The 26,892-nt window shown below is 36.5% G+C and overlaps 3 protein-coding genes across 7 annotated transcripts in view; 1 reads left to right on the forward strand and 2 right to left on the reverse strand.

The window, feature by feature from the left end:
• Nucleotides 1-1,561: 1,561 nt before the first annotated feature.
• On the reverse strand, nt 1,562-6,433 carry LOC110837066 (uncharacterized). The gene is made up of 3 exons (XM_022078860.2): nt 6,214-6,433; nt 5,311-5,501; nt 1,562-3,819 (listed from the first exon to the last, which is right to left on the reverse strand). The coding sequence occupies exons 1-3, from the start codon at nt 6,280-6,282 to the stop codon at nt 1,974-1,976; spliced, it is 2,106 nt and encodes a 701-aa protein (XP_021934552.2). The 5' UTR covers nt 6,283-6,433; the 3' UTR covers nt 1,562-1,973.
• Nucleotides 6,434-9,830: 3,397 nt separating this feature from the next.
• Pdss2 (Decaprenyl diphosphate synthase subunit 2) lies at nt 9,831-22,714 on the reverse strand. The gene is made up of 6 exons (XM_022078861.2): nt 21,783-22,714; nt 18,820-18,948; nt 18,231-18,432; nt 16,870-17,127; nt 16,579-16,743; nt 9,831-13,328 (listed from the first exon to the last, which is right to left on the reverse strand). The coding sequence occupies exons 1-6, from the start codon at nt 22,151-22,153 to the stop codon at nt 13,173-13,175; spliced, it is 1,281 nt and encodes a 426-aa protein (XP_021934553.1). The 5' UTR covers nt 22,154-22,714; the 3' UTR covers nt 9,831-13,172.
• Nucleotides 11,296-26,892, forward strand: part of nudC (nuclear distribution C, dynein complex regulator) — a 63,382-nt gene continuing 47,785 nt past the window's right edge. The window contains exons 1-5 of one of the 5 annotated variants that reach the window (XM_087349962.1): nt 11,296-11,417; nt 14,535-14,745; nt 20,599-20,770; nt 21,563-21,691; nt 25,670-25,747. Coding sequence is in view for 1 of the 5 variants with exons in the window: in XM_022078863.2 (XP_021934555.1) it covers nt 23,691-23,768; nt 25,670-25,747 (156 nt within the window). In the remaining 4 variants the exon portion in view is untranslated. Of the gene's footprint in view, nt 11,418-14,534; nt 14,746-20,598; nt 20,771-21,562; nt 21,692-23,516; nt 23,769-24,511; nt 24,531-25,669; nt 25,748-26,892 lie in introns of those variants that run through there. The other 4 variants (XM_087349961.1, XM_087349963.1, XM_022078863.2 and 1 more) reach the window with 4 other exon arrangements.

Consider the following 26,892-nt stretch of genomic DNA (forward strand, 5'->3'; position numbering starts at 1 on the left):
TTCACTTGTTTCATTGTAAAATATTGGAGAATACTGTTTTATCCATGTTCATATTAGAAGTGTACGTTTTGTGTGAATCTACGTATTAATGAATAAATATGGGAAGATCATGAAAATACTCTCATTAGGGATGAAAGTGATTGATTGTGTACAAACTAGACAACAGCCAGTGATGTTAGAGCAGGATATGAGGTCACTAGCATAATAAGAAATGTATAATGGGAGAAATTCAGTTCAGGCCTATTGTTTTGATAACAAATATAGAAAATGGATTTAATGCTAGTTTGTTTTACTTCATCAGATATAATCCTTAATAATTATTTCATGACATAATTTACACAGGAAATTTGGTTTTTGTGCATCATCTCACCACCATTAAAAATGAATGCACAGCTTTCAACTGTAATATTGATACTTTTGTTGTTTCATCACAAAATTCTTGTTTTTGAACTGAATGTTTTGTCTTGGGATGGAAAGCGGTTTTTCCCCCTCAGAAATACCATAAAAACTGTCATCTGCATATCCTTGAAGAGCAGTATCTCCTTTCCCCCAGTGTGTAGGTGGGACTTTGATATTATTGGAACCCAAACATGGCACAGAAAGGATCATCATAGCATCAGTAAGGACATTCTACCTCCGGTCAGGCTAACTTTATGTTGGTTAAAGATAATTACATTTAATCAGTATAAAGACTATAACATATCATTAACTACCATAACCAAAACTAGTGTAACGTAAGATAATGTGATGATAAGTCAGTTCTTGTGAATTATTAACCAAGAATTTCACATGCACACACAAACCAGAAACATCTTCTTTGCTTTATTTTATCGCTAAAGTGACTGAGTGTAAAAAATGAACATGCAATATTGTATAGAAAAAATCCTTATAAATTAATTTGTATTAAAAGAAATCCAATTGGGAAAATTCCTGCTGAAGGTATCAACACCTTATCGAAGGCACATTTATTTTTACCAGGTGAGGAAGCTTACATGCTCAAATGACCCTGAGAGCTATACCGGCAGGAGCTTAAGCTCCCGGTAGGGCCACCCAAGCTGGACAGATCAAAGTTTATGAGCCAGACTAAGAGTGACACCCTGGTCCTCAAGGTTGGAGGTTGGGCTGGGGCTATCAATCCCATCCCAGAAGAAAACAACTGTTACAAAACCTGCAGATAACTACGACGGCCAAGCAAGACAGGACACCTAATCAGAACAAACGAAATGTCTCCATGAAGGAAACTAACCTTTTCCAAGCGCAAAGGCATAAGGAGGGCTGGGTATTGCAGAGAAGGATCTCAGAATCCTTGCTGTACGAGGATAGAAAAGAAAGGCGCTAGACAGGAACCTATGGAGGAGGCCAAGACCCATAGAGAGTTGTAGTGCCAGCAAAGAAGAAGAATTGGGAAAGTTCGCATTAGGTGAGTTGTGATTCTACAAGCCAAATTTAATCAGTAGCTTTGCAGATGTAGAAAGTCCCCTACCAATATGCATTCATTAAATGCATAATCTAGGTAATAAGTGTATTCACCTGATAACAACTTATCAGAATAGCTCACAAATAATATTTATGATTTATTTTCATCTACATCTTCAATGTATACATTTAATTGCCCACTGCATTCTTTACAAAATGGTGTTCTGTCTTTATGTAAGCGAAAGTCAATAAAGTTGGCACATGACGACAGTTCTGTTTATAATCAATCATTTATCAAAATTTCCATAATTAATTAAACTTTTAATCAAACTGCCTTGTTTTTGAGGTAAGTGTTGATTTGTGAGATCCATCACCACTTGCACGGATCACATACAAAGCACGTAACTAACAAAATTTCATTTCGTGCCATTAACAACTGTGTGTAAGTACCCTGGACATTGACTTTTATATGATATTAACACAAAATATTTGCTTCATTACTCTGAGTCTCTGAATCTTCCACTTTCTCCTTACCCAGAAGTTATGAAGGGCTTCAGTCATCTTGAATAGTGATTATATATGAAGGGTGAACGCGACCTTTCATAATAATTCTTTACGGCATATTGTGGTCTAAATGATCTTGACATCTTTCTTTCCATATAAAATGGCTTTCTGTTTGACCTGTATTTATTATATTCATGATATTGACGATCTGTCTGTCTTCTTCTAGGAACATTTTTGTCTCTTTCATTTGATTCTGGACTATCAGATTTAATCCTTAATTTGTAATCTGTGCCCTTCTTAACTGCACTTTCCATGGTTTGGAACTTACTATCATCTTCCCATCTTGCATCTTCAAAATTCAGCTCAATATTTTGGGACCAAATTTCTCTTTCCATTTCCTCAGCTTTGTGACTACCTTCCAGCACAGTATTATAGATATTTCTAATGCCATCATTTTCATATCTTGTAAATTTATAGTCTTTCATCGTGTTTTCATTTACTGGGCCTAAACATGGTTTCATTCTTGTATCATAATTCCATTCACGTTCTGAATGCTTATAATTGTCCCTATAATTGTAGTATTCTTTATCTGTTATATCATCCAATATTTGTCTCTTAGAATCTGGGAGATGAGCTCCATCTAACTCTTCAGTTTCAAGAGGCCTCTTTATTCTCCCATCACCATATTCCCAGTACAATGTGCTATTTGTGTTTCTAACCAAATCAGCGTTACCAACTGAATTTCTTGTTTCACTGCGCTCGGTTACAGAATTTAATTTTAGAATTCTGGCCAACCTTGACCTTTTAAAACCATGGTGTTCAGATGAGTTCGGCACAGTGCTTTCATGTGGCATTTTTGCGTTAATTTCCAATTCATCATTTTGCATTTTCAAAGAAGATGCCAGTTCAACATCTGAAGTTTCTGTTATATAGTGTGGTTCACCAACACATTTGAATTTATTTTGTGGTTTACAATTGTGATCCGTTGGAATTTCATATGCTTCTGTCAACCCAAAGCTTCTGCTATGTGACGAAGCTCTGACATCATACCTTCCCTTTGAATTGTTCTCTACATATCCTGCTTCAGTCCTGGACCAAGAAACAGATCCTGACCTTGAATTTTTAAGTGTATGTGATATGTTTGTCTCATGTGTCATTCTTGGAATGTTATGTGACTCCCATCTTTCTGAATGTGGTTGGTGATCTGATGAATGCGTTCTTGACGCATCACTCTCAGAATGTAAAAATCTTTCTATTTTATGTTTCGAATATGCCTTGTATTCACGTTCATCTCTCTGGTGGAAGTGCCTAGATACAGGTTCTCCCGGCATGCTGTGTGATGTCAGTCTGGGACTATCAACATTGAATTTCTTTCTTTCTACATGCACTCTTTCTGAACTAGCATCATAATGAAATGTACCACTTCTACTGGAAAAATTACTGCCATTTTCTGACTTCCTTATGTCTGTATTTGAAGACAAATCATATTCTGTACTTAAATGTGCAGAATTGTGGTGTACTTTTTCATTTATATCTTTTTGTAGTTTAGTATCTGAAGGTGTACTTAAATTCCATAGAACTGCTGATTCCTGATTAATAAGTTCATGTGACTTATCCGTATTGGTCAAAATGTTATCGTCAGAAGTGATCTGCCTACATCTTGTACTGAAAACTGCAGGATCTTTCTGCAGTGGAAAATCCACATGGGATGAAAAGTTGTGTGAAGCACAGCTGTCAGAATCTGCATAATCTGGTTCTATTTTCTCAACTTTTGGAGCAGGGTGATCATTCTGTTCAAAGGTGTCTTGATAGCACCAGTGATCACCACTGTTATCCGATGTATGCTTAGCGTTCTCATTAAATGTGTTCTTCTTTCTTTGCAAAATAATTGCATCATTTCTGAAATAAGAAAGAAAGGTGTTAGTACAAAATTATTTGTATACTACTGTATTTACTTAACATCTGTTTCAGCTGTCTCTCTTACATCTCACATTTACAGATCACAGACATGACAGTGCATTGATATGTACTGTGTCCATTCCAAGCATGCAAATATCAAGAAGAATATCAATGAAATATTAAGCTTTACACTTTTCATAAAACACCGGTAACCACTTATTAACTTCCTCTAAAGGTGGCGACTGACTAGTAACATTTGCCTGTAATGTAACGTGTTACAAATCGAGCATTACACAAGTGAAGACAGCGAACGGAGCCGCTCGATGTGAGCCGCTCGCGGGCGCTCCATCGTGTTGTCGGTTTTTTCGCGAATCCCTTTGAGTGTTACATTACAAGTCAGTCAGTCAGTCAGTCAGTCGAGCGGCGTCATAACGAGCATTCACGAGTTCTTTAGATAAGAGTAGCGTATTAAATGAAACAAAGATAACACAACCTCCACGTCCGACATATTGAATGAAATGAATGGAGCACACATCAGCACAGTCGAGCCGAGCGTTCAAAACGAGCATTCGATACGCCTCACCAGTTGTGGTGTAATGTAACATGCTCGCCGTGAATGTTACATTACGACTAAATGTTACAAGTCAGTCGCCACCTTAAGAGGTAAATGACCAGGCACCTGTCTTGCCCATAAGCACAATGTCACGAAGGTTTACATGAAATGTAAAATTTAATGCTCATTCAATCTCAACTTCAGATGGAACTGAACGGTCAGTTCCTCTTACGACTTTTACTCCCAGGCAAAGAGATAGTTATACCCACTGAATATGAGGCTTGGTGGATTCCAGAGATATTTTTAACATGACAGTGAAACAATCACATGTTACCTTGAACAAAAATCATGCATGAATGCTAATATTAAATGATTACATCATCCAGAATACAGAATGTCAGACAAAAAATAATCAACATTTCCCTCTGATTAGAATACAAGAAAAGAAAGTACTTTTCACAAAAGCTGGCATGAAAAAGTATACCATTAACAGAGAACATTTTCCCATACATAAGTATTCAGTTTTACTTTTGATGGCAGCAAATACCTACTGAAGACACAAAACTGAATTACAATGACACATGATTGCAGAATGTGTTTCTTCGCAGATACTTAAAGCACTAATATAAAGTGAGCACAGAAACAATAACATTTATGTGTTATTGTGGTCATCCCTTTTTGTAGGTTGAAGAGATAAAAAAATGGTTTCATTCTTAGATGAGGCTTAGAACATGTGGAACCTTTAAATTTGTATGTACCAATATATAAAGCAAAATCCAGAAACTTTTACATTTTAAATTAATGAATATCAGATGGTTCAGTGCTTCATAACTACACACACGCGTACGTGCATTGCAGACTTCTTGCAACCTGTTTAAGTTCAAGTGGTTAATGAAAATTATAAAATCTTCAGTGATTTGCACAAATGAAGTTCTTACTCTTTCTGAAGTTCAGCTATTAGTTTATCTTTCCGTCCAATCTCAGCAGTTACAGTCTTATAGAGCACTGATATATTTAAACAAAGAGACTTATGTTTGGAATGAGATTTATTTTTCTCAGTTGTAGCTTCCTCCAGTTTTTCCTTTACTCTTCTTACTTCATCTTCAAGTGCTTCCTTTGCTTCTTCAAGCTGAAATTAAAATACAGAATACAATAATGCATTTCCAGTAAGCTAGACTAGAGTTTGCTCTAGACCAGCAATACAACATCAATCTTTCCATCCTGTAACTGTGTACTCTCTACTTGAGAATGCTTTGAATCTATTATATTCAATTAATATATTCTATATGTATGTGCAGTTTCCCTCCAAGATTCTAGTAAATTTTGCTTTCTCCCTAGAAACCTGCATCCATTAAGCTCAAGAGATACAGAATTTGAATGGATGCAACAGGTGGCAACTTGACAGTAGTGAATCAAGATTTATTACTGCATACTCAATTTAAAAATGGGGTATCTGTATATGTAATCTCTCAGCTCTCACATTACTGTAACATAGCAATGTGACAATATGTCAACATTACTTTAGAAAATCCCTGCATATTTTCTCACATTCCAACTGTTGGGGCAACTCAATTTTATTAGGATTGCAATTGGGGGGGGGGGGCCCTACGACAAAGAAGATGGCTATCTTCTGGGATGTTGCACTATGTTATGTGACCAACATTCCATTATCAGGCTGATCTGCCATAATAAACACAGTGAAAAATCCCTGCTCAGGTCTTCGGTTTCTGGCTAACAGTGACGCATTACGTTAATTAATCATTTTGAAAACCACTGCAGAATATGAATAGCTGTGGTTCTGCACCTAAACATAAAAATTTAAAACCTGTAAAAGTACTAACCTCTTTCACAGTATCCTCCAGACATGCGAAGTCTGGTAAATCTTCGTATACTCGCTCTTCAAACATCATACATATGATATTTTAATCCATTTACAGAACTAGACATGCATATTTACTTGATACAAAGCAAATAAACGTACTATTTAACGTTCACTTCCTCAACAAATTAGGTTATGAGCATCCAGTACTACGCTACCAAAACACATTACCATCATTCTGTTCACAGATTATAGCAACACCCACAGGTAATATTACATAGCTCAACAGCTGAAATGCAGAAGGGAAATATGTGGGAATTGACGTCCTTGCATAAAAATACATTTCTCTCATAGTTGTGTATGTGAAATGTAGTAGAGTGGTTTAGTTCTTCTGTTCAAAGCCGAAGAGCAGTCAAAGGGGGCCTTATGTTTTGAGGTATATTGTGTTCTGTTTTATTCTGTTCTGTTTATAACAGTAGCATATAAAACCTGTCATTTAATAGGTAAACAAAAGTATAACTATGTAATTTATATTTGTATTCGAAACAAATATTGTAGATTGCTGTCTTCTGGCTTGTTGTGCCTTGTAGTCTGGTAGACCAGACTCGCCGCTATGAAAACCTCAAATCCTACAACAAATATTATTTTTGTGCTATTACATTTTATACATCCTTGGCTTAGGCCTGTGAAGGATCTGTAGACTGTTAAGTAAATTCTATTGTGTTGTGTTTATTCGTCGTCACTTGTTTAAATCTTACATATTTGGCGTATAATAAAAAAAATGGAATATAGTGGTACATGATGTGAGTTGTTTAAGGTAACGACACCAGTAGTTGATAGGTTGACAGTTTTCACTTGGAAGCTTATTGTGAAATTAAGGCTTTTGGTAGATTTAGAAAGTTTCTTTAAAAATTGTCACTGAGGGGTGTATGATTGTCACAAAGTCAACATTTTTGCTGTATTACTAAGTGCTCGCTGAGCGATACATATTTGCTGGTGGAAAGGTTTTGTAGTGGCATAATGCATCATCCAGTAGACTATCTTGTGTCCAGCTCATCATAATATCAGCTGCTGAAGAAGAAAGGAATGTTAAATTCATATAAATTATAGAACAGTATTCATGTATCTATGTCTCATATGGGATGCTTCTGAAAAAACTTGGAGAAGAGAGATTATCAGGTAAGAAAAATTAAGAACAAATATATATTTAAATATAGTAGTGTGAGTGTGGGTACATGCATGCAGTATATAAAACTGAACAAGCATAAGTTGTTACACACATTATGAATCATATAATTATATACAAGATATATTGAGGTTCATTTATTCTATTACCATGGCAATGCTGCTTCTTAGTTCAAGAAATACGAGTGCAGGTAATCTCATAATGCTCCAGCAGAGCTGTGTTTCTTGATCTGTTTAACATGACTTGTGACATATTGCTGTTCACAGTCAACTTGTATTAGGGCAGGCTTTCTTATTTGGCATTATGTGGAGAACACATGGGTTTTGTAGTTGAATCAACTGTCTCTTTAATGTAATTAATAGGAACCTTAAAAATCCTGAATTTAGAGCAAGCGTGTTGAAAGTGCAATCAGCATATTTTATCCGTCTGGAAAATTTATAGTTAAAAGCTATTCTCCAGTTGTCTAACATTCTTTGTGGACACAGATGTGTGATATCTTTCAAGGGCAAAAGCCTCATTAACAAAGAAATAAAATGGAAATTCCTTCATTGTGTGGTAAAGGGCATGCTTTTTGGATTGACCAACCTTCTTGGTTGGTCTGTCAACCTAATTTACTGATATGTAAGACTGCTGTTATCATCCTACCATAACTAACTAACTAGATGGCTTACGGAACCCGAAGGTTCATCACCAAATTAACCAAAGCCCTCCTCCAGACCCTATCCTGAGCCAGCAAAATCCAGTCTCCTTCAACTCCTATCTCCCATAGATTCTGCTTGAGATCATCCTCCCATCTACGTCTAGGTCTCCCCAGCGGTCTCTTCCCCTCAGGATTCCCGACCAATACCCGGTGCACACCTTTTGTCCCATCCATACGCGCTACATGCCCAGCCCATCTCATTCTTCTCGACTTAATCACCCTGACAATACTGGGGGGGGGGGGGGGAGTACAAATTTTTAAGCTCGTCATTATGCAGTTTTCTCCATGCCCCATCATCTTCTCTCCTAGGCCCAAATATCCTCCTCAACACCTTATTCTCAAACACCTGCAATCTGTGTTCCTCCCTCTGAGTGAGAGACCATGTTTCGCACCCATACAAAACAACAGGCAGAATTATTGTTTTGCATATTTTAATCTTCAGGTTCTTAGAAATCAGACGGGAAGGCAAAATATTTTGAACTGAGAAGTAGCAAGCATTTCTGGTATTTAGTCTCCTCCTAACTTCCTCATGAATATCATTTTGATTTGTTGTTGTTCTTCCTAAGTATTTGAACTTTGTAACCCTTTCAAAGGATTTATTAGCCACCCTAAGATAATTTTGCCCGCCTGTCTGCTGACGACGAGATACTAACATGTACTTAGTTTTTTTCTGAATTTACTTCCAGCCCCACTTGTCTACCAGCCTCTAGTAAAACTTCTGCGTTCCTCTTTATTGTATTCATATCGTCCCCCAATAAATTAACATCATCAGCAAATGCCAACAGCTGATGTGTCCCATTCAATTGCAAACCCTCCTGCCTATCTTGGACTTTCCTGATGGCGTATTGTAACGCAAAGTTAAAGAGCAATGGAGACAAAGCATCTCCTTGTTTTAGACCGTTCTTGATGGAAAATGAGTCAGATAAGTATTTACTTATATGAATTTTGCTGCATGTTTAATTTAAGCACATTTTTTTTTAGACTTGCCCACTTCTTTGGTATACCAAATTCAATGAGAATATTATATAACACTTCTCTCCTCACAGAGTCATAGGCTTTCTTGAATTATGTAAACAGTTGATGTACAGTCCCACTGTACTCCCATTTTTTTCTCTAGTATGTTTCGAATGCAGATCTGATCGATTGCTGATCTGTTATATCTGAACCCACACTGATGATCCCCAATAATTTCATTCACATATGGAGTTAATCTTGTCAGAAGAATTTTTGATAGAATTTTGTGCGAGGTTGATAGCAGCGAAATTCCTCGGTAATTACCACACTCAGTCTTGTCCCCCTTCGTATGAATAGGAATAATTATGGATTCCTTCCATTGTTGTGGCATCTCTTACTTATCCAAAATTAACTGAATAATCCTATGGATCCTCATATGCAACCCTTTGCCACCTGTTTTAATTAATTCTGCTGGAATTTGATAAATACCTGGAGATTTATAACTTTTCAACTTCCCAATGGCTAGTTTAACTCCATCTAAACTAGGTTCTGGCACTAACAGTTCAGCTGTACGTATTTTAATCTCTTTAACATCATCAGTCTCATGAACATTAAAGAGCTGATAAAGTTCCCTTGCATCGTAGCAATAGACTTATGTTGCAAGAATGTTCAGTTCACACCAGAGTTTGTTTATAGACAATGATTTCATGTTATGCAAAAAACGTAAATTATGTTCACGAGCTTTTATGTGTCCCAATATTAACACAGTTTTATTAAAAATGAAGTAAAACAGCTTACATTTTAATAGAAAAATATTTATTGAAATATATATATATATTTGAACCGATACATACATTTCTGTTTAATATTGTTTACTACTACAAAATAACTTTCCATAAGATGAAAGTGAAACTGCACCTGGCCAAAAGGCCCAATATGAATAAAATACAAATAAAATAAAGTAAATTAAAATGAGATAACTATATGTTATATGTTTTTCAGTTTCACTTTCAGATAATACACATTCTATCAAAAAATTAAAAAATATTATGATGAAATTATTATTAAAATCTTGGATTTGTAATCATGTTTACAGATATACTAGTTCTATAATTTCAGAACTCTTTTATCTTCCAATAAAATAACATGAAAATGAAAGTTTTTAACACAGTTATGTAATGCATAACTTTAGCACCATAAGTGAGATACTGATGGAATCAGTTGATAATGCCAAAGTATTATAAATATTAATAAGGCAATGCAATATTTAATGTGTTTATATTCTTAACCTGATACCTGCATGTACTTAATTACCTTCGATATTTTGTTTATAAGCTCTTGCTTAGCAGATATTCCATTTCTTGATGTACTTTATTTTCCCCCTTGAATTGTTTTTCGTGTCCCCCCCATTTTACTTTGATTTTCAGAACCACAGCATTTTAAAATTATTTTATACATAGATTCTTGAAACTGAATATAAAAATTGCCTTGTAAAATAAAATGTTATTGTACTTCATTGGCAGTGATTATAAACATTTATATCAACAAAGTAGGCCATCAATATTAAACTGTGTTTACATTTTGACACACATTTTACCTGAAAGTGACAACTAGGATTCCATTACTTTCGTTATTATACCACCGTGTTAATGTCAATCCTACGGAGACCTTTGAAGATATTTCAGTTATCACAAGGCTGGAAAGAATTACAAAGGCCATGGTTCTTCATATCTCAAACACGCACTGACACCCGTCACCAATAATAATTAATCATACAAGCAAATACATTAATGTTAAATCAACACCATAGAAAATATTTAAAATATATGTGAAAATTAAGGTGTCCTTCAAATTGACACATTTTTTTAAAGTTGAAATTGGCTGTCTTCTGTACCATGTGGTCTAATAGAAATTGACTGACATTTCAGAGGTACTTACTGCCTCCATCATCAGGGTGATTGTCCTAATCATTTAGTCCATTTCTATCAAACTATACAGTGCAACATCTGAGAAGACAGCCATCTTCCTGCCATCACAATCGAGAAGACCAAAGTCCTCATTCCTTTATTTTCGTTGTCACAGCTTTCTTATAAGATTCTTCCAGCAATATCTTAGTTGTCCAAATCTCTCTTCTTTCACACAATACCTTCGACCACTACGGTACTATTAGAAATTCTGAGAGATCTTCCACTCTTTTAATATTTTGTAAATCATATAAATACATATTTTTTTGGCTTTTAACCTTTCATTTCCACCTTTTAGGCACAGGCACTTTACATGAAGACCTACAATGGGTGCAAGTAACTGGGTGAGGAATCCTGGGCTAACTTGGTAATGTCCATCCACCCAGATAGCTCTGACATCACTGGGGCCATTCACAGAGGAGGTATATATGATCTTAATCCTTTACCCTCCATGTCACAATGTTATTTTAAGATTAAAACTTTTTCAGTTTTATTTTTAATTAAACATACTGAACCACGGAATCGCTAGGAAGCGTGAGACAATCAGTGATACACACTGTCTGTTAGATTTGAGGTTTTCTCAGCGGTGAGTATGAAGATTTCTGTCTTCTGGGTTGTTGCGCTGTGTAGTCTGGTCGATGTTAACCAACGTTTCACAGGTCATACTGTCTCCGTCATCAGGGCAATGAGTATGAAGATTTCTGTCTTCTGGGTTGTTGCGCTGTGTAGTCTGGTTGATGTTGACCAACGTTTCAGAGGTCATACTGCCTCCGTTGTAAGATTTGAGGTTTTCACAGCATTGAGCATGAAGATTTCTGTCTTCTGGGTTGAATATTCATCGCCCTGATGACGGAGGCAGTATGACCTCTGAAACGTTAGTTAACATCAACCAGACTACACAGCGCAACAACCCAGAAGACAGAAATATTCACTGTCTGTTAGAGTTTAGTAAATACCTGTGACATAGGCAACCTGGTATAGTCGGCGCAGTAGTTTTTGGCCGGTGGAGAAGCTAGCGGAGCTGGCGGATGGGCCTAGTCTGTGTACCTGAGGTGGCACGGTCAGTGTATTTCTTTTGTTTGGGCGTTCAGTCACGCAAGCTCCTCGGTGCAGTCAGCATTATACTATCGCAAAAGAGACTCGCTCCTAGCCTTCGCCTTGAAAATTCCACCGGCCGAAAACTACTGCGCCGACTATAAGCAAGTGGTGTGAAAATTCATCCTATTCCTGAGCAGAGAACACTATCTTCGATACAAACATATTTCTAGCTCGATTCTTGCTTTCCACTGCTTTGCTGTTTGTGGTATAATTATTTTGTTATTATTATTATTTTATGATAGTTCTGGTGTTATGAAGTGTTACTGATAAAATTTACATTCATCAGAACAGGCATGCACGGCACAGTACTTAACTCTTGTGAAAAGTACAACAGAAACAGTGTGTATAATAATAATAATAATAATAACAGGCAGTGTGATGCCTATTTACAATGTAAACAAGAAAAATTAAGGTAGAGAACCAAGTGTGTAGCTGATTGAACATAACAGCGACGATAGTAAGATGATCAATACACGTTTGTAGAATAAATTTATAATGTGTGTAGCCGATGCAAGTTCGTGAACTGCGTTATTGAAAGCTGTGTGGTATAAAAAGGACACGACAAATTTTCCTTATTATTAGGTTGGGACATGACCCAACCTAACCCAATCAATGATATAAAAACATATGAAATTATGTCTGATAATTGTAGATGATGTTTGTTAACTTTCAACATGAATAATATAAAGATCATGTTCAATGACTGAGAATTTGGTTTATGCAGGTACAACATTTTAAATCCACACAATGCTGCTCAATTATGCATGTGTCTCAAAGAAATTAAATTCTTGCAGGTAAATACAGAAACAATGGTCAGAGAAAACATATTCCAAATATGCCTCCTTCGTTCAAAATGGAGCAGAAGGTGGATTTTTAAAGCAACTAATATCTTATAATGACAGGTTTTCCTTTTATTTATTTTTCTCCTGCCTTGTTTTCCTATAAAAATGTATCACACATTCACCAAAGAGATATATTTCGCTATCTAGACACTCCGTCGTTGCATGTAAATTTTATCACATGCTGGCCGTATTGCATAAAGCATATGGACTATAGCAAATAGGCCACAAATTATGTTTTCACAAATCTCCCATTGCCACAATGATGTTCGACAGTGCCGTTCTGGCGTCGCTTTCCTGGAACACTTGAAGAACTTCCATTGCCTTTTGTGAGTGCTTCTTCTGAAGTTGCTTCGTCTGAGAAATGCCAGGACCTTTTGACACTATACTATGGACCTGAAACAATTGAGATGTGAAAATTTAATATGTGCTGTTTAAACACACTGTATTGGTAAAGACATTTTTATCGCACTTGATCCATAGTATTTTAAATATGTGGTTTCTCATAACCCCATATTCTAAGGAAATTTGAGCATTTTATTATTTATTTGTAGTATATTTAATGACACTGTCATTAACTCAAACTATATATCATCAAATGACAGGACGATTAATGAATAATGAATAAAATGGAAGGGGTGTGGAAGGAGTGGTCATTGCCTAATTTAAAGTTCTATCCTGACATTTGCTTGGAGGGACTGAGGAACACCATGAAAAATTTCAGTCAGAATAGCTGGTCTCTAGGCTGTGTCTGAACTTTTTGCTGGTTTTATTGTAATGACAAAATGCATGTTATACTGGATGTAAAGTGTGCGTAGGCTGCCAGTTAGACCACACCGCTGTAAATTCATTACATCACACAGCAATTTTAAGACGCTAGAACGAAGTTGTAAGATTTGAGGTTTTCACAGCGTTGAGTATGAAGATTTCTGTCTTCTGGGTTGAATATTCATCGCCCTGATGACGGAGGCAGTATGACCTCTGAAACGTTGGTTAACATCAACCAGATTACACAGCGCAACAACCCAGAAGACAGAAATCTTCATACTCTGATGATGGAGGCAGTATGACCTCTGAAACGTTGGTTAACATCGACCATACTACACAGCGCAACAACCCAGAAGACAGAAATCTTCATACTCTGATGACGGAGGCAGTATGACCTCTGAAACGTTGGTAAACATCGACCAGACTACACAGCGCAACAACCCAGAAGATAGAAATCTTCATCGCCCTGATGACGGAGGCAGTATGACCTCTGAAACATCGGTTAACATCGACCAGACTACACAGCGCAACAACACAGAAGACAGAAATCTTAAAACGAAGTTATTATTGGGTTGCTGTTGGTATCAGTAAATGAGATTTTGTTTCACAGCAGAACAGGATTCCATAATTCTGTTGAAGTTAAAAAAAACCATTCATGCCTGTCACATGGACATACAACTTTTGTACAATTAAATTATAATATTGCCTAAAACTGTACAATTTTACAGTACTTCATCCCTTTGTAGATGCAGACCATAGTGAAAAGAAAAGCACCTGTAGTGCTTAAAAAAATATTTTTCCATCGTTATAATACTTTTTCTTCTGAAATTTCAGAAATTGCAAGTGAAGTGATGTCAGTAAAGTGAATGGCTAAGGCTGGATGATGGGTTCAATTTCTGGCAGGTAAAGAGGGGATATTTCTCCTGGCAACTGAACCAGCATTGGGCCCACCCAGCCTCCTATCCAACAGGCATGAGGAGTTCCTTCCTTGTCGACAAACCAGTTGAAGCATGAAGTTCACCACTCATCTCCATCTAGTAATAAGGTAAAGAATGGAAATATATATATTCACACACAGTAAGAAAACGGGACCATTAATTACTGTTATTTTATAGCTCCAGATTGCAAAAACCTGGTGTCAACTAACAAAAGATATAATTTGGTTCTACCTACAGTAGGGCCCCGCTTTTCGGCGATCCGCTAATACGGCGCTCAACAGCTGAGTCAGAGAAGTGCGTCCGGCGCCATTTTCTCGTCGCTGATTCAGTCTGTTTACAACTTTTGTGTGCTCCGCGTCTCTCTGTATTTCTGGCAATTTTTCAGTTATTACAAACTGTATATTTATATAATATTTTTGTGTTACTACAGTGTAATTACAATGGCGTCTAAGGGTAGTAGCGATAAAAAGAGGAGTCGTAAGCCTCTTACTTTAAAAGCCAAGTTAGAGATGATTAAACTTCGTAATCTTCTGAACCATCACCAAAACCAATAAGATTCGTTGAAGAGTCAGATGATGAAGATGTGCCATCTCCTTCATCCTTCCTACTATAAGCATATCAATTTTCAAATTTATATTCACCAATCACTATAAGCTGAGGACAATGTGTGTATTACTGATATTCATTTTACTTTCATATCGTTTTCTTAGGCCTAGCGCTATTGTGCACTTACTATATGATAGTGTAACATCTTATTAGGCTTTGATATGCATTTGCAAGTGAAAAAAGGCAAAGATCCGCTTTTCGGCGATTTTCGCTTTACGGCGGGGGTCTGGTCCCTAACCCGCCGTATAAGCGGTGCCCTACTGTATATGGTATATAAGATTGGGAAGGTCTGTGCTTTGCAATAAGCTGACATTTCGGAGGTATTCTCCATTGTGATCCCATGCCACTATCTGGAACAGTTTGTGCCAACATTGACCGTAGGGTTGCAGGGTCCAGTGGAGATCCAACCCATCATGTCAAAACCCTGCAAGGGCAGAAAATAGATTTCCAAAGCCTGGTGGGCTATACACAGGATAGAAAGCCCAGGGGAGCTGTAAATTATTGTTTACTGGATTAATGCTTGATACTCCACAAATCATAGTCCTGATTTTACAGATACTAATGTTATCTTTTGCGTCAGAATACATTGTTATTAGCACTTTCACTCAACTTAACAACTCCGATAATTTGCTTGGCGTTCTGTCCTTGTATAACCCCATACTCAAGAAGCTCACGTCTCACACTCCAGCCGCCTTATAAAGGGGTATCGTAAGTTCAAGAAAGAGCAGGAAAGTTCCACAGAATTCTATAATATGGAAGAATATGACAGAGAGAACACAAGTATGTGTGAAAGAGCTCTGGCGTCACATTCTGTCAGTGCCAGCCAACCTTAACAACACACCACTGATGAGACGTGGGGTAGCTAGTGTGTGCAAAACTATATAATTGTAAGATTTGAGGTTTTCACAGCGGTGAGTATGAAGATTTCTGTCTTCTGGGTTATTGCGCTGTGTAGTCTGGTCGATGTTTACCAACGTTTCAGAGGTCGTACTGCCTCCGTCATCAGGAGGATGAGTATGAAGATTTCTGTCTTCTGGGTTGTTGCGCTGTGGAGTCTGGTCGATGTTAACCAACGTTTCAGAGGTCGTACTGCCTCCGTCATCAGGACGATGAGTATGAAGATTTCTGTCTTCTGGGTTGCGCTGTGTAGTCTGGTCGATGTTTACCAACGTTTCGGAGGTCATACTGCCTCTGTCATCAGGGCGATGAAGATTTCTGTCTTCTGGGTTGTTGCGCTGTGTAGTCTGGTCGATGTTAACCAACGTTTCAGAGGTCATACTGCCTCCGTCATCAGGGCGATATAATTATTAATAATACAAATCTGAAGAACATACCTTGTCATAGTCCACATTCTGCACAGACTCTGCCCCCTTATCAATCTCACTGAATAAATTAGGATCATGCTCCAAATGAAACAGAACTGGAGCTGATGTGAGGTTGAAGACTGAACCGGACACATACTGTGATCCAGCAATGAACGGCTCTAAGTCAAGACAGGCCTGTATAGACAAAATATATAACAAAACATAATATATTTCCTAATGTTATATAAAAGTTAATTCAAAGACTGTGTTTATCGTTAAATGTCCGAATACAGTTCGGAAATGATAATACAATATTTGTACCTGCCACGCCAGAGCAAGATGCTTCCCAAACTTGTAGCCCTGTTCTTGCAGCTCTGTCCCATGGCCAGCAAGTTTGAGTGTCCCTTGACATGACTTTCCAAGAAGGCTTCCTGCAGAAAGAACATTACGAAGTGTCCAGTCTTCAGCAGCATCAGACACTCCATCTGGGGATGGCAGAGGATTGTTTTGTTGATCTCGGCGACCTACAAACTCTCCTTCGGCTAAATCACGAATAGCACTACTCATAAGTTCAACCAACTGTAAAGAGGAATAATTTAATTATTAATGATCTATTACTGAAAATATTTTAATTCCTCTAGTTAAGTGGCTTGTGTCAGGTGAATTATCAGCAAATTTTTTCAAAAATATATGTGTGATAGTTTCACCTCTAGCACATAAGAAAATGTGAAGTTTTCTATGGAGGTCACTTTCATCACCATTTTAACAGTCTGTGATAAACTGCCACTTTTTCTGCATATGATAATCCCTCATCTTCATAGTTCTGTAATTTGAAAACTGTGAACACACAGAAACTTGGTTTCTTCTATTTCAAAGTGATGAAAAGGTACTTTCATCTCATGTTAAACAAAGTTATATGTGTACATTACAAAGCCATATACAAATCTGCAAATAGTATAAATTTCCAAAATTGTTCTAAAATAACACAAAGCAGTAAAAACACAGGATGGAGCCTAAAATGCACTAAAGAGAATTGCCGTTAAAGGAGTATTTTTATTACTCTCAAGTTACCTTATGGTTGGCTTCAAATGTGTAGAAAAATTAATTAAAATTGTGGTGTAATAAAATCTACTAGGGTTTTCAGCTGTTTCAATTTAGAATGGAAGTCCAATATTGCAAAGACCTATGCCTCTATCATCTGAGAATGATAGCGGACTCCAGGTCAGAACTAATACAGCTGACTACCTCAGAAGATTCTGTGACCTTTAGTTTCTCAGAAAGCTCCAAGTCTGTGATTTCGAGCTTTCTAATCGTTTAAGATCTGAAAAGTGCCATCTGTGAAAATTCTGAAAATTATTTAAAATATTCTCCCAATATCATATATTCAAAATATAAATGTAGTGAGCACAATTTGTTCCATTAATGTTTGGCGATGTTTCAAAGTTGTGTATTTACCATGCAGCAAATTGTTGGCCACTTTAATACAGTTTAAGCCTGTATGGCTAATATAGGCAGCTACTTAAACAAAAAATACAACAATTTGAATGCTTTATGCTAATACAAAGCTGTAACATCATAAATATATAACAGATAGTGAAACAAGTTCTTCTGTTTTCTGCAGGAATGCAGATTATGGGTCCTTCATAAATACAAATTATAAAGATGATATACCATTCCCTTACATCTTGGTTTCGTAAACCTGCAAGTTCAGTACAAGAATTTGCCAGCAGGTAGTCACCACTCAGCAATGCAATTTTATTTCCAAATGTCATGTCATTCAGTATAGCTGGTTCAGGATACAGCCCAGGATAGATGTTCACCATTCCTTTATGAACCAAATGACTGGTTCGAATCATTTCTGTAACTTCAGCAAGTGCTCGTTGACTGTGGATAAAAAAGAATGAACTGCTACTTATATTACACAACTATATACAATTCAAAGATTGCAGAAGTAGAAAATTATTATAATGACGGCAAATTTAATTGAGATGGTTTGCATGAAGTTAGTTGGCAGGACTCTGTAACCTGCTTTTCAATATGTAGTATATGCTTAACAAACAAACTCTTGTGTGAATTCTGACGTTAACACTATAATGGAAAATATTGTAACAGTACGTAAGATCTCCAGCACATGTACAGTCCTATTCAGTGTGAGGAAAGCCATGATGGAAAACAGATTCATTTGGATTAAATGCATATATCTGTTTATAAATACAGTACTGTGAAATATGCGTCATTCTAATTTTATTGTTTCCATGACTACTCCCTTACCTGTGCAAAACTCCAGCTGCTTTGTCCTCCTCCATGTCTTCCACATTAAGATGTCCTGCCGCTTTGGAAATAAGTAGCACAATAAGTCCCCATGCCTGCATGTTGTTGCGGCCATTATATAACAGACTCCTGTAACCAGACGTAATGTTTATATATCCTTGCAACTTAATGCTCTATATTGTTAATTTAACATTCTTAAACTGTACTCTGCAGAAGCCCAAAGTTTTAAGAAGCTGTCTCTTCATTATCACTTAGAGTTTATGAAGTTACCAAAGAAGATGAAATTATAATCTCTTTGCCAGAAGCGCTATCTGGGAAAGAAAGTGCTGATGTTGAAATGAATATGTAGCAGAAAAAATACTTCAAGGAATTTTACCAAATGTGCAAGTCATCATTAAATTCTCTCTCAGGTTCTATGTGGAAGAAGACTTAAAATTATATGTCCTGTTAATTAAAAACCTTAATTCCAAACTCTTTAAATGCCACTGTAACTAAATGGAAAGAAGTTATAGTATTTTAATGGTGTATTCTAATGTATGCTGGAATAAAATGTTGATTTGCGTTTCATATTGTGCTCAGAATCTTCAGAACTTTTCATAAGCAATTTCACATCCATGTTACCATTTACAGTGCTATTATATACTTATAGAAAAACAGTACCAGTTGAGATTTCAGGTTCTCATGGCAGTGAGCATGAAGATGGGTGTCCTCTCATATGTAGCATCATATAGTCTTACAGATTTAAGACAAACTTACTATTTGCATAAACCCTGATGATTGACACAGTAAGCTCCTCTGAAATGTCAGTCAGCCTATACCAGACTACACTGTAATACAGTCCAGAAGATGGCCATCTTCATACGGTACCAATTGTTTTCAGGTGTTGTTTATCAGTCATAAGTCATTATTTGTTAGTTTTAATTTTTAACATTTCTGGAATCCATCTTTCATATACTGGAAACTCTTATATATTTATCAGTGACTTCATTCTGTTGTTTATCTGATTGTTCTGTTGTTTATCTCATTGTTCTGTTGTTTTATCTCATTGCTCTGTTGTTTATCTCATTGTTCTGTTGTTTTATCTCATTGCTCTGTTGTTTATCTCATTGTTCTGTTGTTTTATCTCATTGCTCTGTTGTTTATCTCATTGTTGTTGTTTTATCTCATTGCTCTGTTGTTTATCTCATTGTTCTGTTGTTTTATCTCATTGCTCTGTTGTTTTATCTCATTGCTCTGTTGTTTATCTCATTGTTCTGTTGTTTTATCTCATTGCTCTGTTGTTTATCTCATTGTTCTGTTGTTTTATCTCATTGCTCTGTTGTTTATCTCATTGTTCTGTTGTTTTATCTCATTGTTCTGTTGTTTTATCTCATTGCTCTGTTGTTTATCTCATTGTTCTGTTGTTTTATCTCATTGCTCTGTTGTTTTATCTCATTGCTCTGTTGTTTATCTCATTGTTCTGTTGTTTTATCTCATTGCTCTGTTGTTTATCTCATTGTTCTGTTGTTTTATCTCATTGTTCTGTTGTTTATCTCATTGTTCTGTTGTTTTATCTCATTGCTCTGTTGTTTATCTCATTGCTCTGTTGTTTTATCTCATTGCTCTGTTGTTTATCTCATTGTTCTGTTGTTTTATATCATTGTTCTGTTGTTTTATCTCATTGCTCTGTTGTTTATCTCATTGTTCTGTTGTTTTATCTCATTGTTGTGTTGTTTTATCTCATTGTTCTGTTCTGTCTCATTGTTTTGTTGTGTCTCATTGTTTTGTGTCTTATTGTAGGACCACTGCCACCCGGTAAAAATCCATTTGCAGTCAAATTAAATAAATAAAATATGCACAGGAACAATAAATGTCTTCTATACTTGGAATGTGCAAGGGGCACATAATCAAGCTGTAGCACCAAGGGATAAAGAAGTTCCCCTGGGCAAAGTGTCAGTGTTTTATTTGAGAGGTATGTGTGACTGGTAAAGTGAAACCTTGAAAAAACACATTGCGGGACAGCTTCAGTACCATTACAAACTACCCACATTACAAATTAAACTGACATCATATTAATCTCATTGGGAGACATAATCAAATCCGCAGTATAACTGGGTGCTTTATATGAAGATTCATCTGTATTTCCACTTTCTGGCACCATGATATTAGCTTTTGAATGAACTTATGCCTATGGTAGGGAATATCAGCAAAGAACCATAGTATAGTTTGTAAGCTTCGTACAGATATACCATTCACCATACCTTATTAATAGTAAGGCAGAATAAAATGAAATTTCTTTTAAGATGAAATACATTTGTTCACATTAACATTTACTAACAGAATGATTTACAATAGTTTAAAATATATCTTAATTTTTAAATGAAAAACATACATACTTCCTCGTAGAATTGGCCCCACTTTTTGCCTAGAGTCACTAATTTATGTTTATAATTCTGATGCAGTGGTACTGTTTTATAATGTTCCCAACAGATTTTGTTTCAATAATCAGCATATTATCAGAATTGATAGCACAGATTAAAATTCGACAAAGTTGTCTATCAATGCTAGTAAACCAAGTAACATCTGTGGAGGAAGTCATACTTTCTCTCAGAAATCTTTTTTTCATGACTTCTACAGTTGATAGTGTCCGTAGATTTCATCAGCCGCCTCAAACCTCAGTTCTGTATATCATATATTATGTTTTGGCTTATCTTTGTCCTCAAACTAACCATTGCTCAGTTAGTGAACATATTATACCTTACAGGTAGAGGCCTTGCGACGGGATGATCACTTGTCCAAGGAGCCCTACTTGTCTAATAGATCAAAGCCAATGAAAGTTGGGACCCACAGATGCTCAGGCACTGAAGAACAGGTCACCTAAGTATCTAAGTAAGTAAGTATTGGAACTTACAATTTATCACATTGTAAACTTAGTTTATTTAGGTGCACCTTAGTGCAGACCTACTATAAAATGTATTACTTACTTTGCAGTTTTCAATAAAGGATGATTTGAACCGACCAGTTTACGCAAATGAAGAGCCACATTTGCAATTTCATCACTTAAAAGCCATCTCAAGCTCAAAAATGAGGTTGGATAGCCCACAATTTTCTCAGCTTCTGACACTGCTTTATTCCAGTCTGGCTTCTGATTTTGAGCTAATTTTCCTGCTGCACTGTATCTATTTCTTCCTGTACAAAATTCTCTTGGATTTGACTGTGTTATGTCAATTCCAGCATATTTTTTTGTTAAAGTCACTGAAAGTACATATCCACTTTGTTTTCTAACAGTGCAAGAAATATAACTGACATTTCTAAGTAAAATTTTGTTGTATATATTAAGACATACAGATGACATTTTGTATGTACTGTGTAACTGAAAGAGTACTAAAGAAAATCACCTGAATGACTCTGGGACGAAACGAGGTCACTATAGATGTCAGTGAAAGTTTAACACGTCAGCTTTCGACGGAATGTTGAATATTTGTATTCACTACATACCGACATTAAATGTAGGTCAACAGTGATATATTGAACCTTTGAAGGTTATGTACGGTTGAAATTGTTAAATTCCAAGTGCAAAATGTACGTAATATTGGAACGATAACAAGAAAAGTCCTTTGTTTCTTGCGTCACGCTTTGTATAAACCGTTATGGAAATTGCTTCTACTATGTTTTGAGTTTCGCTGCATAGGTATGCGAAAGTTTTGAAAACTAGACAGCACCGGAGACATTTGTAATTTATGAGAATGGTATACCAGCACTGTTTTAAAGAGTAAAAGGAAATTCATTGTACTGGTATTATTTTTTCGATGAACTTTATTAACTTTTTAATTTGTGGCATTTAACTGCATATAACAGTTCCGCCAGAGTCAAGAATACAAACAGCAACCAACCGACATATCCGACGGCTGTTAAACCAAACGGAAGCGGAAGAGAAATAGCATACTTTCTTTCACTATGACAAGTGTTTAGGTCACGGAACAGTGTACAGTGTCAAGACGTAGTTTCTCGTTGTTGAGTGACTCTCGGTGCAAGTTTCCGTGTCTACTTAACTAAGAAAGTCCCAGACTTTTATACAAAATTTAGCCATTCTTATTCGTAGCTGATCTCTGTTAATGCACTGATTTCACTTACTTTATATAAATTGTGCTTACAAAATTGCTCTGATTTATACCTTTTCGAAAGTTGCGTACTACCGTACCGGAATGTGTATTCTAATTATTGGCATTGAATGAATACACTGCCTGATTTTGCGTGCATCTCCCTCAGTTGCCTGAAATCATGAACTGATGGAATTGTTGGAGGACACTGCTACAAAAATGGCTCTCAGTATATCCCCTCGGCCCTGCAATCGAGAAACGATTCAGTTATACCACGCTGTACATGGCCGTATAAAGCTTGTGGGTGAGGTGCGGGTTACGTGGGGTTTCTGTACAACCTGGGGGTAGAGTGCGTAAACATTAGGCATTGGAAAAATAATCAGTCAGGAATAACGATAACGTTATTTTTAATTACGTGTTGTTGCTACAAATATGTATGCCGCTTCCTTTCGCCCACAAAGCAGTAACTCATCTGTGGCAGGTAGTTCATACAAAAGGCTTCCTTTCTGTAATTATCCAACAGCTTTATTTTAAAGTATATCAATCTTTATTTCTGGGCCTGTCTTCGGCGAAAAACAGAAAATATTACTAACAGATTCCAATGGTTAGTAGACTTTTACTTAATTCTAGTAACCATGAAGTCATCCATTTTGGTATATTCTTTGCCGTTGCTTGGGAGAACACAGAGGTAGCAAACGAGTGATCGAGACTTCCAGAATTTGCCGGTAATAATAAGTGGAGTGAAAGAATTTTAATTCAAGCAGTGTTGAAGTAGTTACTGCGAGGAAGAGGATGCCTGTAAATGACCCTGAACAATTTGATGGAATGTTGCTGGCTATGGCCCAGCAACATGAGGGAGGTGTGCAAGAAGTAAGTGTATTACCTTTGTGTGTGAAGTCATGTGAGTATGGACTTATGTTAGGTTATGGCGCCATATTATTCGTTTTAGTGGATGCAATCGTGAACAACTTTGCAGTTTTGTGTTTGTGTCATATTGATGTAGGGGGAAGATTGTATGTGCAAAGTAGTGATTGCATTTAAAGTAGTTTTTTTATCCCCTTTAGGCGGGATAGCCTTTTTGTAACAAATCAATTTAGTACGGGTTTTGAATTATATCCAGACGTATGGCCAGATTCATCCTTGTTTGTTGATTCGTGAACAGCAGGGTTGTAAATGACGACATTTTGAACTTCATATCAGTTTATTAACAATATACCAACTTACTATTTCAAATAGGTTCACGTATTACATAATAATTTTATTCATCAAAATCTGTCATTAATAAGATGTTTGGCACTGCTTTTGCTTTATTAATGTTTTAATATTAGCTTTAATTTATGTCGAGATTTGCACTCATCCCTCAAAGCGTTCGTCAGCAAGATGCATTGTTCTTGATTTGATGCTCTTCATTAAATTTTAGGCATAGAATTGCTCATTGCAAAAGTTTCTGCTGGGTACTAGTGACATTAATGAAGCATATTTTCAGATATTAGAGTAGTATTTTTCATATACAGGTTGACTCAGTATCAACAAAACATATTTTCCGATATTAGGGAAACTGGAGAGTCACATGTAGCCCACTGGCTGAGAACTTTGTTAGAAGTTGCAGTATGGAAATATGAGAGACATGAGGTACTTTTTGAAGGAAAAACACTCATTAGGGCATTAGTTGTAGGAAATCTATACAACAGACACATAAATGAATAATCTGTTTCTTCCTGCATAGTGAGGGGCTCCATAGTTTGTGCTCTTCGTCAGATAGAATCAATTAGATTTTTGTGAACATGTAATGAACTTTCAGTTTTGTAACAGGCAGGAAATTTCATTACATGCTGAGCAGCTGTTATATTCTCTTGAAGGATCTTCCTCTGTGGAATTGGTTCTTTGCATACTATAAGCATATTATACAAATCAAGCACATAATGTATACCAGGAAAACTAACTGTTCATTAGGTTTTGCTATAAATATCTAGACAGAAAATGTTTAGAAGTAGTAGATATGAGATTTGATGTTCTCATAGCAGTGAAGGTGTCATTGTTATTTTTCTGAGCCATGATGCTATGTAGACCCATAGGTAGATACCAGAAATTCAGTGAAACATACTTTCTCCATCTTTATGGCTGAAGATGGGGTCGTCTTTCCAAAATGTTGGTATCTACTTACAAGTCTACATCGTACTATAACCTAGAAGAATAACAACAAGTAAAAAGTAAAGTAAAGTTTGTCCCACTATACGCCATGTAGGCGTTTGGGGGGAGTGGAGGTATAGCTCCTCTCTTCCTTGACCTTGGCACTAGATGGGGGTGAGTGGTCAGCATCACGCCCTAGCCATGCTTTATCCCTGGGAAAGGACCCCAGTACCCATTGTAGAGGAGGCTGGGTGGGCCCCAGAGCCGGTCTGGACGCAGAGGCTAGAGGAAAAATCCTCTGCCCCCATCGGGGATCAAACCCCGGTCGCCCAGCCCGTAGATAGTCACTATACTGACTGAGCTATCCCAGCTCATAACATCATCAAGTAATAGTTATAAAATAGATTTAATCACATAATACCAAAAATTTACATTAATCGAAGGCTGACACATGATTGGAGTGGTGTTAAACAAAATGTCAGACACTAGGCCTTCAAATTGGTTGTCCTTGAAAAGAGGCTTCATATATTATTATCAAACCACAGTACATTAACATTAAGATGATTGCATTTTTTGCTGATTTTCATACACCTTTACCAGTTGAATTACTCTGTGATGAATATACTGCTTTGCAATTTCAGCTTTTGGACACCATCTTCAGTTTTCTTGCACGCAAGACAGATTTTTATACTGGTGGTGGTGAAGGTGCTGGAGAAAAGGTAAGTGTGAGGCTCTGTTTGTATGTTTTAATATACTATACTGTGAGTATTTTAAACAGAAATCCGTACCATAATAGATTTAAAAGTACTACATAGACTTCTGGCCAATCAGTGATAAAAATATAAAATGGAAATTTTTGGAAAGGAAAGCACATACATGTTCTCTTAATGTGGATTACTTTTAGCAGAAAATTTTCAAATCCTACGGAAATGGTTATGTGTGATGTACAGGAATATAAGAATATTAAGATGATGTTTATGACTGTGTGACATGTTAATTATAATAACTGTTGCTGTGGTAATGCTTTTAAGGAATTTTTGACCTTATTGGTTACTCATCATGATTTTGTGTGTGTTATTCATAAATTATTACATGTCTGGAACTGTTCAGTATATTATTATTTATTTATAATTTATTTGATGATGCTTTTTCACTAGCTGAGACTATATAGCGTTGAGGTATGTTATTGTGTTGGCAGCTGTATACATGATACATGGGTACATACATAGGCCCATTTTTAATTGTGAGCACTGAAATTTTGTTTGCTTCTTTTTTGTTTTGCGCAGAACTCGCATGGCACTAATTACGTTTGTTGCACAGGCTTTTGTTCTAAATGCCACGATCCTCCTCAAGTTGTGATGTGAGGTTAGGTTCGTGTTTGCTGATTTTTATCAGATCCTTGACCAGGGGCAGCCAGAAATAAAACTGTGGTAGATTACACATAATAACCAAAAGAACCTTCGTCCCACATGAAATGGAAATGATGCTAGAAGAAGGAAGAGAATTCAGAAGAAACCAACACCTGAAAAAAAATTAGGTTTTATTTCCATTTCTGCATGCTGCAGCTGATAAAATAGCTTGTTGCCATTCTGCTCACTTTATCAGTTTAATACAACAATTGACAGAATCCCCAGTAGTGGTCACGGATAATTTCTGCGTTGATCACAGGTGTTACCTTCTCCGGAAGATACCTTTCATTGTCATCAAGTTACTTTTATGGAGAGTTTTTGTGCATATGATCTTTATGTGAACAAATGTTCAGTATGAGATACTTCTGCCTTGTGGATTCATTGTAAATGAACTATAAAAGTTGTGTTCTGTGTCATGTATCGTCACCTGTGACATCTACAGTAACAGCTTCAGT

Source organism: Zootermopsis nevadensis, unplaced genomic scaffold (genome assembly GCF_977971745.1).
Source record: "Zootermopsis nevadensis isolate Lab colony 2312 unplaced genomic scaffold, Znev_1.0 Znev_ptg000016l, whole genome shotgun sequence".
NCBI lineage: Eukaryota > Metazoa > Arthropoda > Insecta > Blattodea > Termopsidae > Zootermopsis > Zootermopsis nevadensis.

Coding starts and splice junctions, on each gene's coding strand:
- LOC110837066 (XM_022078860.2), bottom strand. CDS start 6,282: ATGATGTTTGAAGAGCGAGTATACGAAGATTTACCAGACTTCGCATGT. Junction 5,502..6,213: donor TGGAGGATACTGTGAAAGAG/GTTAGTACTTTT, acceptor TTTTAATTTCAG/CTTGAAGAAGCAAAGGAAGC. Junction 3,820..5,310: donor ATAGCTGAACTTCAGAAAGA/GTAAGAACTTCA, acceptor TTCTTATTTCAG/AAATGATGCAATTATTTTGC.
- Pdss2 (XM_022078861.2), bottom strand. CDS start 22,153: ATGTCATCTGTATGTCTTAATATATACAACAAAATTTTACTTAGAAAT. Junction 18,433..18,819: donor GCAGCTGGAGTTTTGCACAG/GTAAGGGAGTAG, acceptor TTTTATCCACAG/TCAACGAGCACTTGCTGAAG. Junction 16,744..16,869: donor ATCTTGCTCTGGCGTGGCAG/GTACAAATATTG, acceptor TTGTCTATACAG/GCCTGTCTTGACTTAGAGCC.